This window comes from Excalfactoria chinensis, chromosome 1 (genome assembly GCF_039878825.1).
Source record: "Excalfactoria chinensis isolate bCotChi1 chromosome 1, bCotChi1.hap2, whole genome shotgun sequence".
Lineage (NCBI taxonomy): Eukaryota > Metazoa > Chordata > Aves > Galliformes > Phasianidae > Excalfactoria > Excalfactoria chinensis.
Window position 1 is genome coordinate 14789425 of NC_092825.1, and position 18094 is coordinate 14807518.

At 36.3% G+C, this 18094-nt stretch overlaps 1 protein-coding gene across 1 annotated transcript in view; it reads left to right on the forward strand.

Annotated features, from left to right (window-relative positions):
• Positions 1-18094, forward strand: part of TBC1D22A (TBC1 domain family member 22A) — a 152643-nt gene that overhangs the window by 8599 nt on the left and 125950 nt on the right. The window contains exon 5 of the mRNA XM_072357216.1: positions 14723-14793. Within this exon, the coding sequence (XP_072213317.1) occupies positions 14723-14793 (71 nt within the window). The remainder of the gene's footprint in view (positions 1-14722; positions 14794-18094) is intronic.

Consider the following 18094-nt stretch of genomic DNA (forward strand, 5'->3'; position numbering starts at 1 on the left):
AAAAGGAGGCTGAGGGGAGACCTTATTGCCCTCTTCCAGTTCCTGAAAGGTTCTCACAGCGAGAGTGGGGCAGGTCTCTTCTCACTAGTGACATGTGACAGGACGAGGGGAAATGGCCTCAAGTTGCGCCAGGGCAAGTTCAGGTTGGATATTAGGAAGAATTTCTTTACAGAAACGGTGGTTAGGTACTGGAATAGGCTCCCCAGAGAGGTGGTTGAATCGCCATCCCTGGATGTGTTTAAGAGCCGTTTGGATGTGGTACTCAGGGATATGATTTAGCAGAGGTTTTTTTTAGAGATGGGGTACTGGTTAGGCTGCGGTTGGACTTGATGATCTTCAAGGTCTTTTCCAACCTGCGTAATTCTATGATTCTATGATTCTATGATACATGTGAACATATACACAGTTCACTGGAATCTTGTGTGTATATGTGTGCATTATTGGAAAGTGCTTTTTTTAGTTCCGTGTTACAACAGAGACTGTATTTAAGAAGGGCTGTTAAGGATACTATTAGTCTAGGAAACTAGATTGTTATTATTCAGTATAATACTGAAAATGAGCTAAGGTAGAACTACATAAGAGGCTCTAGTCTAAACTTTGTAGCAAGTATTGAAGGGACAGGTATCAGTTCTGTTGCACATAGCTAGTTTTCATTTGTGTGTATGTGTCGGAGGGGGGGTGAGGGGGTTGTTGATCATGATGAACTGAATTAGTGGTCTGTCATGATGGAGACATTCCAGCAAAAAATCCTGCTCCTTTTTACATTTTATGTAGTAGTGTTGCCTTTACTTGGAAGCAGTGGTTGTTTTAGCAGCCCAGAATATCTCGAACTTTGTTTACTTGATACAACTTTGCATGTTGAGAGTGATTGTGACAGGTTTTTTTCAGAGTATCTAGAAAATAAGGTAATCTGTGGACTGAAACAGTGTCATGTACATTTTCAACTTGAGCCTTTTCTCTAATCATAATGTGAGAAATCAACACAAAGAATGTGAAGTAATGCAAATGATGCTGAAAGCATTTCATTCACACTTGAACAATAATTATCCTATAGAGACAGTGTAAAAAGCAGTGTTGGTCACATATGTCAACTTGTGGCTGTGAAAGATTATGCTCTTTTTCACTGTAAAAACTCAAGAGTTTTCAAAAAGATGTGTTATACATTTGGAAATGAAGATTATTTAGGCCACTGAAATGTGCTAATATATTTTGGAGTCAGGATTTGGTCTGTAGGTTGGATGTTGTGAAGTTGTAGAAAGAGGTACGTTCCATTAGCTCCATCAAATTACACATGGAGAAAAATAATGTACTTGGAATGTACAGTTGTCAGAGATGGAATCCTCTGGTAGTTACTACACAAACATATGGTGACAAAGACATTCTCAAAGTTTCTGTGTATGGTTTTATATTTGGGTCCATGTACACGGCGTCCTTCTCTTCTACTGTGACAGATGCACTATTCAGCTTGGTGTCATCAGCAAATGCGCTGAATACACACTCAATTCCGTTGTCTGTGTCATTGATAAAGATGTTAAAGTTACCCTTTCTTTGTCCGCTGATGCTGTCATGTGCTTCTAGGTATATCATTTGTGCTACAGGAGAGAAACATTCAAGAGCCTTTGTGCCTCGAAGTACTAGCATAATGCAAAGAATAGGGAGCTGATGGCAAAATTATGAAGTGAAAGCTGCCTAACAAACTGAATCACATCACAGCAAGAAGTGTGGGCTGGTAGAAGGAACCTGCTGTAAGAAGCTATTTGGAGAATGACTTGAGGTCTGATTACTCTCTATTAGATCATGTTGATGTATACTGAATGCACATTCAGGAAGCAGGATAGGATTTGAGGTAGCAGCACAACTGCATGTTAGATTGTTGGGCCGGCCAGTGCTTCATGGTACTGCAGGCCAGGTTGCTGAGAGACAGAACTGGTTGTTCTGTACCACCTACCTATGCTTATTCTTGCTTTGCAGTCAACTTGATTTAGATTTACGTCATGTAAAGCCCCACCTTTCCTTGTAGAGGATTTTGCCTAACTGAATTAAGGTGGGCTCCTTGTTTTCAGAGTCTCTTGCAGATGATTGCTATAATAGGAGTGAAGGAGACTCCAAAGCAGCGCAGAGAGATTGAGAAGGAACTTGATAAGTAGAGTTTATATTTTTTTGTGTGCTTAGAATTGTTTATATGACCTAGAATGCATATTAAGCCTTATTGAACACGTCAATTATCATTTTTGTTTGTTTATGGTTGATAAAGGTAGTAGTCTGTAACAGCATCCTGCTGTCCTTTGAAACTGTTTGTCAATCTGACGTTATTGAAAAAAACTGAATAACTGTACAAAATATTCATTGAAACGAACCTGATTAGTTTTCTTCCTAGCCTCATTAATTTTTCTGCATTGAACTGCATAGCCATTTGTCTTTATATTCTTGGCCCATCTATGTCACTTAGAATTTTATTGCCTCCTGTAGTTTTCAGTCACATACAGTTGATCATTTCAGTGTATATTCTTCTTCCAGTTTGCTGCTGTGTCAGACAAAAGTAACAAATTCTGTCCCGCGCCTTCTTGTTGTGACTTGCTGTTTGTCGTATCTATTTTTCAAACTGTTCTCACTGCAAACTATTCTTTCTGATTCCTGTGCTAGTCAGCTTATCTGCAGAACATGCAGAGCGTGCATTTCAGCTGAGAAATAATAAGAAAATAAATCCAAACCCAGAGAAACAACAAACCAGCCCCCTCACCCCCCAAAAAAAACCACAACAAACAAAACACAAAACCAAATCCACACAAAAACAACTCAAAGGTCAGTGTTCTATCAGTAGCCTCCAGAACGATTTTTTTTTGCTTTAATTAAACAAATTGGTGCTTAGTATCTTTATGTATTTTTTTGTATTGTTTTCTGGATTTGTTTCTGTTTTCCATGCTTTGACGTAATAGCGCATGGTTTCACGACTATGTAAAGCATTAATGCTGTGGTCGAGCATTTCAATTTCAAGGTAATAATTTATCATTTTTTTTGTAACTAGGTGACATAAGTTTTTTTTTTTTTTTGTTTGTTTGTTTTGTTTTATTTTTTGTTTTTAAACAGTTTCTGATAACAGTTCTGGTAATGGGATATTGTGCTACAAATTGCAAAAGCGATTTAATTAAGAGTGTCTCACCTATCAGATAAGGTTTTGTCACCAATAAGGCAACCTTAGTGGTAATGATTATTAATGGTTAGAAATAGCCTCAAGCATCTTTTTGCACTAATGAAAACTACTCTCGTGATGCAAAGAATGTTCACAGTCAGCTGAGGAAAACTTGTGTTGATAGGTGATAAAAAGTCTTACAGGAATTTGTTGCAACAGAGATGGGAAAAAAGGGAAAAGCTTTTAAGCCATTTCCTGAATGTTTAAACAGTTCGTAGCTCTTACTGATGTAATTTTGATTCTTTACTTCAGTGATCCTACTGCAAGTCTTATTTATGTTTAGGGTAGGCATGGGCAAAGTTCTTTGACAGCTGGATGCTTGTGCTTGGTTAGCGCTGGCGTTTCAGATGACAGTAAAAGGATTTCTCTTTGTATGAATGTGGTTTTCCTTTTTATGTGAGCTATGAGCTAAGTTCAGTTTTTCCTTCGGTGTTTGGTCACAAGCTGAAATTCAGCCTTATTTCCTGTCTCCACTAATCCATGAAACAATTAGGAGGAATGCACTGCAGTCCCAGTGGTCTTCTCACTTTGAGCTGATAATCACACATTAGCTCTTCTCACAAGTTAGAAATGCTAGCACGTTGGATTCCTGAAAGTAGTGTGGAGTTGAAACGTAAACAGTTTGGGTGACTAAATCAGTTCTTTCACCTCATTCAAGAGTAGCTCCAGCCCATTAGACATACTCCAGGTGAGATTCTTTGCATGGGCAGGATCCTCTTTATTCTGTAGCGTTTTCAGCAGCTTTCTTTAGCTGAAGATACGAAGATACTGAGGGAAGTGACAGAGAAAGGAGATATGTAACTTTTAGGTGTTTTTTGTTTTAATTACTTTTAAATAGGAAAAACTCTCTTGTGGATAAGTATACAATTTCTGTGACTCAGTGTTTAAGTTGTGGGTTCTCCTGTAGAGTTTATTTCTTAGTGGGTTTAGTACTCTCCCATTTCCCTTTGTTTTCCTAATCTTCTGTTCACTTGCTTTCTCTTATGTTCTAACAAGAACCTCATCTTTTGCTCCTCCAACTCTCTACAAAAAATAGCTAACAAGTTGTACTTTCCTGCTTCCTTCTAGCAAAGGCCCTAAGAAGGGTCTTAGCATATATTTAGAACATTTGCTTGGACTTTATTTTCTGGTTTCTGCATGCATTCAGAATAACGCTTTGTTCCATTGAGAAGATTAAGGTCAGTGTTTGCCTGAAAAAAATTTAATGAAGCTCCTAACAGAGCTATTATTCATTTTGGAAACCAGTTGCTGTGGTTGCCATAGTAATAACAAGCCCTTTATTAAAGCTTTTTTTTCCTATATGTTTTGCCTGCATTATAACGTGCGGTTGGGGGAGCTGCAGTTCCATGAGTCTGTGATCTTGAAAGAATTTTCCAGCTTCGTATAGTTAAATTATCCAAGGTATTTGTGTTATAGGAACATAAAACATGTAAATCTAGTTTATCATGTCTGTTGTGGAATTGTTCATGCAGGCCATCGCTTCGTGTAGCCGATTACAGTAACCTCAGTTAAATAACAGCTGTATCAAAAATGAATAATGCGCATAGGGAAATTTAGAACCCCTTTAATATCTCATGATTTATTTTTATTTATTTATTTGTAACTGGTGGAATGATGAACGACTTGCAGACTTCGTTGTTTCCCCGTATGTTTGTTAGTTATGATGGGTAGTAGCTGCAGTTATAGCTCTCGGGGTTAGAAAGCTTGCAAAAAGTGTGTTTTCTTTGTATAATGCCCAGTGAAATACTTATGGAACATGAAGAATCTTTACATAAGCTACTCAAAAAGCATAGTGTCATAAGATTTCCTTTAGAATAATTGCTCTAAATATTTTCAGTTTCAGAGAGAATAAGCTTGAATGTATTGTACTATCAGAGAAAAACATTTTTTTTATTCTGAAATGAAACAAATTATGCCAATTTGAGACATTTATGTAAAGTGTTGTTATCTCTTCATAAAAAGACCTCCAATCTCAACAGCGCTTCTGCAAATTAAATGCTGTCTCATAAGCAGAAGTGCCTATTGGCTAGTGGTAGTAAATGGAGAGATGTTTTTTGGTGTAAAATCTGTGGGGTTTTATAAATGTATTGATCGGTCACAGAATTACTTAAAACGATGGGTCATCTCAAAGAAGGAGCACTAATGGGGCTTCACAGTGTTGCTTCAGTAAGTGAAGGGAGCGAGACAGTTTTCATGAAGAGTTTTACAAACATTGCTCTAATTTCACCTCTGAACCAATAGGTTAAACTTATTTCTGTATTTGCACCTTTAGCACGTTGTCGTGTCTGCGGTGAGATTTTTTTTGCAGCTGCTCGTTTTGGAGATAATAAAATAAGTTACTTTGATATTCTGGAATTTTGTTCATTTTATTGAAGTAAGGATATTTCACAGTGCTATTTTAATTGAAAATATATGCCTGATTTGTAGGTGGCATTAAAGCTTTGTGAAGAAATCCTATACTGGGGAGCATGTTTTCAGCTTATAACTGTGACAGCTAATTCCCTGGCAAGTCTGTATGGGAAAGGCGTTAGTATAATGACAATAAATTGAAATTATGGTTTGAATAGGGATAATCTAACATTTCAACCAATGACAAATAATTTAATGCTTAATTAGATATTAAATAGAGAACAAGTTTCTAATATAAGTACATTTCCTTGGTGCTCTCTAAGTGTTGGTTGGGGATGGATTTCTTCTAATACCTAGATTTGAAGGGTTGCTGACTGTGAGGTGTACGTGCAGTCATACAGGCTTTTAACAAGATGTGAATTTCCAGAGAAATGAGAACTACACTTTCACATCTGTGCTGCTGTACTGCTGTGCTCAAGACGACAAAAAGCAGTGATTAAAATCTGAAGTTACACTGTTGCTTTTTGGAATTTGTTTGATGAGGGAAAGCTTACATGTTAACATTAAGCCAGTATTTATTAATTTTATTCCAGGTACTGTATGTAATTTCCCTTCCTTTGGGTATTGTTTAACCCTTTGTCCATGTAGTTACCTTTTATTCTTCTAAAATGCAGTTGAAACTCTGGTATTGGTCTAAAGGTAATTAAATCCCAATTATAGTTTATTATAGTATAGTAATTTAGCGTGCTCTACTGTAAAATCTTAAATTTTAAAAGGGATTTTTACTAATGTGCTATTACTGAGAAAACCAAGACCTGGTTGCACTTGTTTCTGAGCAGAATTGTTTCTTTAAGTTATGGAGAGTTTAATTTATTGGTGAAGTCAGACTGGCCATGTAAAGGGGTGAAAATGATAAGATGTGAAGCAGTAAACAAATACTGAAAGCTAAGCTGAGGTAGACATACTTGCTGAAGTTAAGTCCTTTGATATTAATTGGGTTGGTGCTCTAGTATTACTAAAATGAGAAGAAAGGGGAAAAAAACAAACCCCAAATGTCAAGGACTAACTGTAAGAATAAAATAGCTGGAGTATTTTGGTAGGCTTGCTGTTCCAGCTGTGCCATCTGACTTTGTTTTTCAGTTTGCCTGCTTCTTCTTAACACCTTATTTTTGGTGTCTTTACATTAGCTGGAATTCATTCTTGTTATTTTTGCACCATTCATTGACATTCATCCTTCTGTTTTGTGAATCTGTTGGAATCAAGTCTTGCTTGTGGGAAAGCTTCTGAGGCCGTCAGGAGCCGCGTAGCTCTGGTGATAGCGCTTGAGGCTTGGCATTTGAGCATACACAGATGAATATTTGCTGTAAGAAGTCATGTTATCATTTATTATACTTATAATACAACTTCAGTTGTACTGAAACTTCACTACTTGTATACACCTTCAGATGGATTTTCTGTTTCAAGGTACTGTAGAATATGAAAATACTTAGCACTGCTTGATGGGAAAGTCTTCAGTAGGAGACAAGGGAGGAAAAGGGAAGAACCAAATGTTTAAAAGAAAAGCTAATGCAGGTTGGATCAAAATATTGTAGCAAAGTGCCAGCTTGGAACATCGTATTTTAGTTTTGAGATAAAAACATAGTGATCATAATGATTTCATACTTCTTAGATTGTTTTTTTAGCAAAGACTCTGATGTCAAGTTGGGCATGATTGCAAGTACTACAATTACATGTTATCATTTGAAATTACCAAATGATCTGATGGGAAATTTTTAAGAATAAAGCACATGCTTATGTTTCAAATAAAACACGCATGTAATTAATCTGTTTTAACAGTGTTATTAGAACCTAGCTTCACTGCCCATTTTTCATCTGAAATGGTATTTTGTATATATGCTCTGGTTTGTTCTTTTCTTGTTACCGGAGGCATGTTTATTGCATGCTGCAATAGTCATGTTAATACTGAGTGGCTTTAGAGTATCCTTTTTTCCCCCCTTGCTTTTGTTGGGAAGGACAAGACTTCCCTTTTCTTCTTCTTCTTTTTCTTCTTCTTCTTTTTTTTTTTTTTTTTTTCTTCTTCTTTTTTCTTCTCCTGTTTGGATGATGTTAAACCTTCAAGGGAAAGCGTAATGTGAATTGATGCCTTAACAATTGCAATGCACAGGAGTCAGACTGTATGCTTTTTGGGTAATAAGCATGAAAGCTTGCTGCTACACCTGATAAGAATTCATGCATAACCTCTTTCAGTTGTAATGTGTGCTATTTGTCATTTGGAGAATGCTTGTTGAGCTGGCTTTAATGAAAAATTACAACACTAATTTTATACATTGTTGGAATAACCTGAGATTCTGGAATTTTGGAAGACTGAAATCCAACAGCAGCCATTGTTTGCATAAAAATGGGGTTATTACATACAAGGGCTAATGGTATATGATGAAACTAACTTAAATCTCTATTGTGTAATCGTCTAACGTCCTGTACTGAAAGCATTTGCCATGCCTCTTATGAAAGCAAAAACAGAAATAAATGCCTTGAAAAAAATTCAGAAGGATTTTGTATAACATGACAACAAAGTAGAGATTATTTTATGATAATAAAGATTATTAAATGCAAGAAGACAGCCTCCAAGAAAGTTAATTTCTATCTCAAATAAGGAGAGTAGAACAGAGTATCAATCCTGTTAGTGCATGGAGATGCTGCTAGTAAAGTTGGAGAGAAGCACCTTGCAAAATATTTGAAGCTCGTAGTTGATTATTTTTCCAAATGTGTTTGGAGAAAGAACACAGCCCATTTTTTTGTAGGCCCAGTAGACAAACCAGGTGTAAAGAGAGCAGGCAGAGGGGAGGATACTGTAGCAGAGAACCATAAACAGTTATGTTCAGCATATGTTCAGCTTTTTACTCCCAAATCCTACGCTGTGGAGGATAATTCCAAGGATCTGTTTCAAATTAAGTTTTGTGCTGTAAACCAGAGTGTTGTTTTTTTTTTCCCACTTTGGGAAAGAACAAGGCCTCTGAAAATCAGTGTTATAGGGTATGCATGTTATTGTTTGGAACGATAAGACAAAGCTCTCCTTACTTGAAGGAAATCTGTGCTCATTGCAGAATATTGTCAGGAACAAAAGTGATTTCTCTTAAAACTTGTTGAAATATTGTGCTGTTTCTCCTTTTTCTTTAAGGAATGTTATTTCAGTGAGGACTACAAGCATTTATTTATTTTTATTTTAGAAGCAGATGTTTCATTTGAAATTATGCTATATTTTAAACCCTTAAAACTATTCTTGATTCTGAACATGCAAGGAAAGCTCAGCTGTATCATGGAATTTCTATTTATAGTCTTACTTGAGTAAGTAATATTTCAATTCGTTTGCATGGTTCCAGTCTACGGTCTTAAATGAGTTACGTAACAGTATGTGGTATCTTTGTCCTGGGTTATTTGTCACTGATTTTCATATGCTCTGCATTATCACATTCTGACAGTACACTCACCTTTTTTTTTCTTGTTTTTGCTTGTGTTTCTTTATGCAAAAGAAGATATACATATATGTGTGTCTGTGTATGTATATGCATATATTGTTTTTAGAGATTGGTACCCATGTTTGTGCTGGGTTTTTAGATTTTTACTGTAACTGGAGTAGAGTTGAGGGAGAAGAAAAAAGTAGTGATGTGAAGGATTAGAGAGCTTAATGCAGTGAGAATAAGAAATTACATAAAAACAATAAGAACAGTTTCACAGTTTCTATTTACTTCTGCTTTCTACTTACTGTATGTGCTACGCTTAGTACATATTTGTAAACAGTGTGGTGTTGAATCAGTAGCTAAAATTTGAAGCTTTACGAAAAAGAATTTGTGAAAAAGCTGTAAATGAATGCACAGGATCTGCTTCCTTTTTGACAGCCTACCAGTAACACAAATAAGTTAAAACAGGTGAAACAAATGTGTTCATGGATGCTGCATGAGGACTAGTGCAGTGGTATGGTGTGCAGCTGGAGACCACCTGCTATTGAAGACTTAAGGCCCTTAAGTCCCTTTCATAAAAACTAATGCTGGAACTTATTATCATGTTCCAAGTTAGAGAGGAAATGCATGTTTGATTTTTAGATATTGTATTTAGTTAAGGCTTATTTTCTTTTTCTTTATTCACAAAGTGTACAAAATACCATCCTTCTGATATTGTCTCTATTTGCCCACCTCGCCTCTGCTTGCTCTGATAGGTTTTCTGCCCTTTTGGCTTTCAGATGAAAATGGCCAGCAAAGCTGTTACTTATGATTCAGTGCTTAGTAGCTCAGGGATTTACTTGATACCAAAGCCTGGTCAGAATAGAAAGTTGTTGCAGATGTTGAATACTTGTCTGCAGCCCCAAGATGCTGACTGTGCCAGGGTCTGAGACTGAGCTAATTGATTAAGACATGGAGAACTGCTGGATGTGAGAAACTGCTGAACAGAACAACCACTGTGTGAGAGTATGACAGAAGTTGTAACTAGCACCACATGGGGATAGTTCTTCATGAATAATTTAGGGAGAATTATGTGAGAAATGTCCAAACAGTGCCATTACTTGGAGGGGAACATTGAGATACTTTGCTGGTTTTGTAACATTGTCCTTTCCTATGCCGGGGTGACCATGGCAGAAGGACAGTGATACCAAGTAATAGGAAAAGGAGTAAGGTAAGCAATCATATGACCAGGTGTTCTCAGTGGGTACCTGTTGGCCATCTAATGCTTGATCATTGACAGCAAAACCTGTTAAGACTGTACCATGTAAGTCAAACTTGCTTTGGCTGTCAGGAGGACTTCAGTGTGGTATTTCGTGGTCGATAAGGGAACACTGGGATTGATATGTTGAAAATCCTGAAATCACTGTGTTGGTGCCAGTTCCAGGACTGTTGTGGCAGTCTTGACTCCTGTGAGGGTAGAGAGGCCTTGCTGGGAGATCTCAACAAATGGGATGGCTGGGCAATTGCCAACTGCATGAAGTTTAATGAGAGCAAGTACCAAATTCTGTACTTGATACAGGGCAACCCTGATCTTAAACTGTAGAATAGGAGTTTGCATTTTGTCTTCTAACCTTGATCTTTGTGTCAGACACCAGTTACAAAGCTGTCTGTTTCTGCTCTTTAGAATGCAAAGGCTTTGTTTTAACTCGGGCTTGCTGGATAGATTTTTGTATGTGGCCAAAGATCAAAATATTCTGAAGATAATCTCTTAATACCACCATAATGTAATAATTTATTTGTTGAATTATTTCTGTCCTATTCTGCTTCCTACTTCCTCTTCCCTGTGTCTGCCCCCTTCCAAAAAAAATTAGTTCCTCAGTGATAATCCTGGAGAAACGAAAAAGCCCGATCCAAATGGTAAGGTACTCAGACTTCTGTTTTAAAATGGCCACTTGCTCTTCATTTTCTCCTGATGTTTTCTTTTTTTAAAAGATTCCTTCAGTAGTCCATCTGCTTTTCTTTGCAACTATACTTAATGAAGCTTGTTCCTGTCCAGCTGTGCTCTGTATCACAGTCTTGCTGTGTGTCATGACAGAGCTGTTGGTGTGCTTTTTTTCTGTTTGTTTTTCTTTCCTATCTTGTGCATTCTTGGATTTCCTTCAGAATCCATCTGTGGCTGTTCTCCTATCGTTCGTGACATCCAGTAGTCTTTTCCTTTAGAACTGCTTTAACATCAGCCCTTCTCTGAAATTTTATCTTGAGCGTCTGATCCTGAGTACTGCTACAGGAAATTTAGTATCAGTAAAATTCATGAATTGCTTCTTATTGGACAATATATATATATATATATATATATATATATATATATAAATATAATTTCCCTTTGTGTTTTCAGTGTCAATATGATTCCAGTATATTTGCTGTGCTAACCTGTGATCTAATATGTTCAACTTACACATCACCCTCTTAAGCAGTGTTTATAGTCTGTTCAGGTTCTGCTTTCGTTGTTACTTTAACAGTCTTACACCGTAGAGTAGTATCATATTTTTTTGGTGTTACTGCTCTTTTGCTTATCCCATAGTTTTCCAGTGCCAGTTGTAACGGGTTACCCTAAAATCTATCGGCAACCATGACAGGGGTTTAGATAGCCTGCAGGGCCGGTATCCCAAAAGGAAAAGAAAACAGGGAAAGAGAAAATAAATACAGCGGCAACGATCTAAGGAGGCACACTATTTTCCTAAATACTATATCGGAATACAGAATAACACAATATCATGCAATATAATTGGAATTAAAGCTAACGAATCAAGTAAAATAAGAGAGAGTGAGTCCCGAAACCGAGAGGCCTACTGTAACTCTAGGCAAACGGCTGGAACGCTCCCACACACTCCCCCATGGCTGGCAGGATTCAAGAGAGCGAGTCCAGCACTGAAGTGAGATTATATAGTCCTGGTCATATGACTGACTGTGGTGTTCCCTGGGACATTCAGTCTTCTTTCTGTGAGCAGCAGATTCGTCAAAATAATCTATGCTTAACATGATGTTATGATGTGGAATACTGATAGCAAAATTACAACATTGCAAAACCATGACATTCCACCCCTTATTCTACATCATTACATTATGCTTATTACACACATACACACATATATAGTTGTGAGCAATCAGCAACCTTATTTTCTTAACAATTTAAAAACCATGACAGCCAGTAAAATCCTATAAATGAAGAACAAGGGGAGAGTTTGCTGGGATTCCTTGGAGTTTTGTTACAAGCATGCTTTTGGGTTTCTTCTACCCATTCATATTTACTATTCAGAAGTACTGTGTGCTTTTGAAGACATATGATGATTCTGATGATATTTTGCTTCAACTCGCTACGTTCCCTGATTTTGAAATAATGTATACGCTTTGTATGCATTTGAGTAATCCATGGAAGAATAGTACATTTCTACTCTTAGCTGCCTAGTGGATAAAACCCCCCACATTCTTTTCTTTCTTTTTTTCTTTCTTTTTTAACTATGTTCAGAGGGAGAAGTAACAGAAACAATAGTTTTACTCAATAACTCTCAAGCTGATGGTTAAAAATGAATGTATTTTATATTGTAGTATAAGAAAGCTGCTGCAACATTATGTATGATGCATACTTGCTTCCTAAGATGAAATTCTTTCCTAGGTTGAGACAAATCTTTTTAAAACAAAATACATTCAAAGAATAATCATGTTTACAATCACATTCACATTTGATTATTTTCTTTCAAAAATTATTGGGTAAACAGAGAGAGATGTGGCAGCAAAATTGCTCATGATGCAAAGTTACCTTAGAATTTAATCTCCTAATAATAAATTTATAAGAACCCTTTCAAAAAACAAAGACAACAACAACAACAGCACCCACAAGACCCCAACTGTCAAGATAGAATTTTCTGGTGAGACGTTATTGCAGGACAAGTATGTTCAAAGTTAAATAAAGATAATGGAGCTTAGTAGGGGGAGCACAACAGATGAACAAAAGAACCTGCAAAATCCGTTGTCTAGACTTCAGTTTTAGAAGCCTTGCTAGTAATGCGGTATTTCATTGTGAATGATAGAAAGCAGCCAAAATGGAATGAGGTGGTGTGACATCAGGAATGACTGCATTGAGCTGAATCTTTTGTGTCTTCAATAGCTCTGGCGTATCTATATGTTTCTGGTATACTGACTTTTTACATTATTTTGTCATTGTGAAACAGAGTAGGATTTTATTTTTCCAGTTGTAGTTTTTGTTACAGCCTGTAGATCATTGAAAGGCAGGGAACATTTGGACTTCTTGTATTTGTTTTTTTTATTCCTTCCAATTCATGTTCTTAATTTTAAAAACATCTGTGATGCAAAACAAACAAACAAAAGCCCCCTTTTATTGTTACTGTTTGTTATAATAAAGCAGGTAAGCGTGCTTGTGCAATGCACAATTAAGTTGTGGAGCACTTTGGTGTGGGATATTGTTGATGTATAATTATAAGGGGGTACAAAAATCATTAGACGAGCTCTGGAATTTGGGCCTCAGCATTTAATGGATTAGTGATGGTACTTTTCTCTGGTGGAAGTATCTTTAGCTTGTTGGAAGACAAAGAAGTCACTTCACATTTGGTGTATTGTTATACTTTTTCCTTTAATGTTTGATATTCAAGTCCATGGTCTGCACAAGGTGCAAATTTTTCTTTGGTGATGCTTGATACACTGTTCCTAAATTGTTACCTATCTTGCTGGAAAACCTCTAAATAAGGTTTGTATTGATAGTAAAAAAACAAACAAAAACACCTTCATTTATGTGTTCTTGCTTTAACCAATTATCACCTTGTTCTCAATTTTTTTTCTTCTATTATAAAGATACAAATTTGTTGTTTTAAATACAAAACTGCAGAGTACATTTACTGGACAAGTTCTTATTCTAATTACTTTGCTCTATGCTTCATTTCTTTTTAAAGACTTACTTGAAGTATAGAATCTGGAAAACATATTCACTGGAATATACATAGCGAATTTAAAAATACAGAACTGATTGGAATAAGTATATTAAAAGAAATGCATAATTTTGTTATTTTGAGTTCTTTGGCATGTTAATAATTTGAACTTGTTTTCACCTTAATTTTCTATTACAAGTAAGAACAGAAGAGCTATTATCTCAAGTAGATACCTTAAGAATATTGTTTCATAGAGACGCTTTAAGGCATCTTTTGTCTTTACATTTTTCTATAACTTCTTTTCCCCCCACAATAAACAGATTTCACAAAAAATGTGTGAAATCTCACAGATTGCTTTAGCTGGTTGTGCCACCTGATGAAGAGCTTTCGAGAGAGGAATACAGCATGCAGATGAAGATATAACATTGAACTAAATTCCAGCATGCAAACATACAGTATATTCTGCTTATGTAACTGCAAATCTCATTTTTAATTAGGATCTGTATAAGTTATTATACAATGAAGCTGAATCTGTCTTGCATATTAATATATGGCAAGTATGTTTGAAAGAACTGGGCAGTAATTCAAAAAGCTACCTCATCGCACAGTGCCTGTTATCACAGTTATCCCTACGGGAAGTAATTATCCACTGTCTTATTAACTCTTTAGAATTGCCATATAATTTGATTTCACTCAACTTCATAAGAAGACATAATTAATGTAAACAGCTTTTTACTAATTTGAATATATCTGTGTATGTTGATAATCATTTTTTTAGTTATCATAAAATACTTTTCTTTTAATAGAAGAATTACGGAAATTGAGTTGGTCTGGAATTCCCAAACGAGTTCGTCCCATTGCGTGGAAGCTTCTTTCAGTAAGTTTTACTTATGTCTTTTTGTTTAGCAGTAATGGCTTTCTTTGGGAATTTCAAATATTCTTGCTTGTGCTGTAATCCATCAGTAATACTTGAAAGCATTGTCTTGTGGCTGAACTGTAATAAAAGTTCTGTTCTTTGCTCAATTATAAGATAAATTTGTCAAAGTGGAAGGAGGAGAATGAGAAGTGGTAATAAATCATGCCAGCTGTGTACTTTTATTTTCAGCCTGGCTTTCTTGAAAGCAGGACTTTTGTGATAAGTAGCCTCTTTCAACCAGATTTGAGCCAACATTGGAGACTTGAAAGACAAGTGAATTCCTACAGTTTTCTTGAAAATAGGCATGCAGTGAGGAAGCAGAGGCTATCTGTGTCCCACAAAAGGCTTTCTTCTGGCTTGACATTACAGTAAGTACTAGACTCTTTGCAGGAAGGATTAGTTTTGTTACTGAGGAAGAGCTGTGAAAGGAGCTTGGGTTTTGGCTGTTATTTTTTTGTTTTTTTATAGTAGTTGAAGATGAACAAATCTGAACAGCTGCGATCAGTTACCTTGTGGCATTGAATCTCCTGCTCTGGGGCTTGAGTCAGTTCAGGGAACCAAGCTGCTTGAAAAGCTGGTTACATGTTTGCTGCTGGCTCACTGAGTGCTCCTCAAAACCTCATCTAGGGTTTCTCATTGGAGGCAGGAGGAGTTTGGAAGCACAGTAGCTTGGGTGCAGATTAGAATACCATGGAGCAGCACACTTGAGTGCTTCAGACAAGGCAGCGCAGGGAAGCTTATGGGTTCCTGGGGTTTGTTGGGTTTGGTGTTGCAGAAGTGAATCTCATTATTTCATTGTTTGTGCTGTGTTTATAAAAGGTTATATTGTGAAAATACTGTGTATTCCTGGCAGGAATATTTCTGGTATCGGTCTTTTCAGCTATAAACTTGTCATGGTAAGTGGTTGTGTGTGTTAGCTGTTCTCTGTACAAGGCTGAGAGAACTTGCAAAAATGTTTGTATTAAAGAGAAGCAAAAATCTTGTGCTCTCTGCTCCCCAGAGACTGTGAAAGACACTTTATCAGCAAATCTTCATGCATTTAAGAACTCTTTAAAATTCTGAGTTACATACACAACAGTTTAACACTATTGAATTTTTCAGAGAGTAGACTTAAATAGCTTTGCTTTTTATAGAATAAATTCAACAGGGAACGTGAAGTATTTATTTCACATTGAGTTTGATTTCCAGTGACTGAAAGAGTCTGTCTTGCTAATGAGTTCCACTAAATTTGCAGCTTAGTTCCACTGATGCTAAATGTAGATGCAGCTTCTTAACGGCAAATATTCAGTGGTAACTGAGATTAAGCATGCAGTGTATGATATATTTTAATTCTGCTTCTAAAGTTGTCCAACATTAGACATCTTCATTTGTTTATTTTTTAATTTAGGATGTCTGTTGTGAAATATTCAGTCAAAAATTTATGACTAACTCCAAAATTGACTTGGAAGCCTGATAAGCTGAGGCTGAAGGGTAGGTTAAGTTCTGAATAATAGCATGAAAATGTTTGGTTAAAACATTTTCTCTAAGAGAAAGATATGAAAATCGATATAATGCTGAAAAGTCACTGCTATCATGTCTACTGTTTGTAAATACACATGATTTATTTCTAAAGCTTAAGAAAAAAAACCTTAGACATCGTATCCCTAAACAGCAAGCAGAATTGTTTAGGCTCCCTGTTCTTTTGAATAGCAGTTATGGCTGCCTTTGGAGGGAATTTGATATATAAATACTCTACTAGTTTATGCCTGGATGACGTGTTACCATCCCTACTAACTTTTTAAAGTGAAGTGAGTGGGAAGCGGGACGTGTCCTTTTGAAAGATGACTTCAGTCTTTGAAAAGGAGTAATGGCAAAAATGTCTGCTGAGGAAAAAATTGGTATCCTTGGAACAATCACATTTGATCTCACAAATGAATTCTTTTCTAATGGAGCTAAGATATAGGAAAAAAAAAATCAAACTGTTGAGAATAAATGTGAGGCAGAATTCAATATTTAACTAAGTTCAGAGCTCTGGGACAGGATATTAAATGTCAGTCTGAATCTTGAGGCAAAAGTTAAGCGGATGCAATTTAAAAATAGCTGGAATTAGATGCAAGTCAGTACATCTTATAAGAAATGGTTTTGCTAAAGCAAAGTGCGTGATAAGTTATCTAGAGTGCAATATTTGTAATTAATTTCTTGTCATCTTATAAGAAGAAATTATAATACATGGCATACTTTTAATTATTTTAGTACAGAGATGTTTACAGAAGTCTATTGATACTCTAGTGTGTGGGTTTTAATTTTACTGTTTTTGGCAGAGCAGTGTAGAAATGGGATTTGATGTTGGATTGTTGGAGAAGAGTAGTGAAATCAAAGTATTTATCCTCAGTGTATTTGCTTCTATTGTAAAATCAGCAATTCTAGCATGTTACATTTACTCTAAATCCCTTTTTACTTGTCATGCTAAGGACTGAGTGGGAAAGTTGTTTTGATAGCTAAATGCATAGCATTGTATCAGTTACTTGTACCGGCTATGGCACACTGTGTGAGTGCAGGCATATGCTGCGGTTCTAGCATTACAGAATGGTTTGGTTGGGAGGAACCTTAAAGATCATCAACTTTAAACCCTGCTGCTGTGGGCAGCAGCTCAGGATGCCCAGGACCTACTCAACCAGAGATGAGGCACCCTCAGCTTCTCTGTGATTTCTCTGAATGTTATGAGAATTTAAGGAATTGTTCTTTTAAATACGGAAAATCTTGGTTGAAAAAAGTTCTTTCCTTTGCTTTACTGATCACTATTAGTGTGCTGATGCCCAAAAATATGAAAGGAGAATTTTTGTAATACTGGCAAGAAATAATTTAACTTGACATGAATAGCAGATATGAATCTTTTTTTTTTACTTGGGTGGCTTGACCTCTATTAAAGTCATTTATGCTTACAGTGGTTCTTCTCCAAGATTTATTTTTCAAGTCTGCCATTTATGTAAAATATGATTTTATTTTTTTATTTTTTATTTTTGTGATGTTATGTTTGAAATCGAGCTACACACAGGAAAGCATCAGTTGTTCTTGAATGTTAAAGAAACCTTTTGGAAACTGGTACCGTGAAGCCAGCATGGTTTCACCAAGGGCGGATCTTGCCTGACCAATCTGGTGGCCTTCCATGATGGAGTGATGGCTTTGGTGGATGGGGGAAGGGTGATAGTTATAATCTACCTGGCATTCTGTGAAGCCTTTGACACTGATTCCTCACCGCATCCTTCTCTCTAAATCAGAGAGG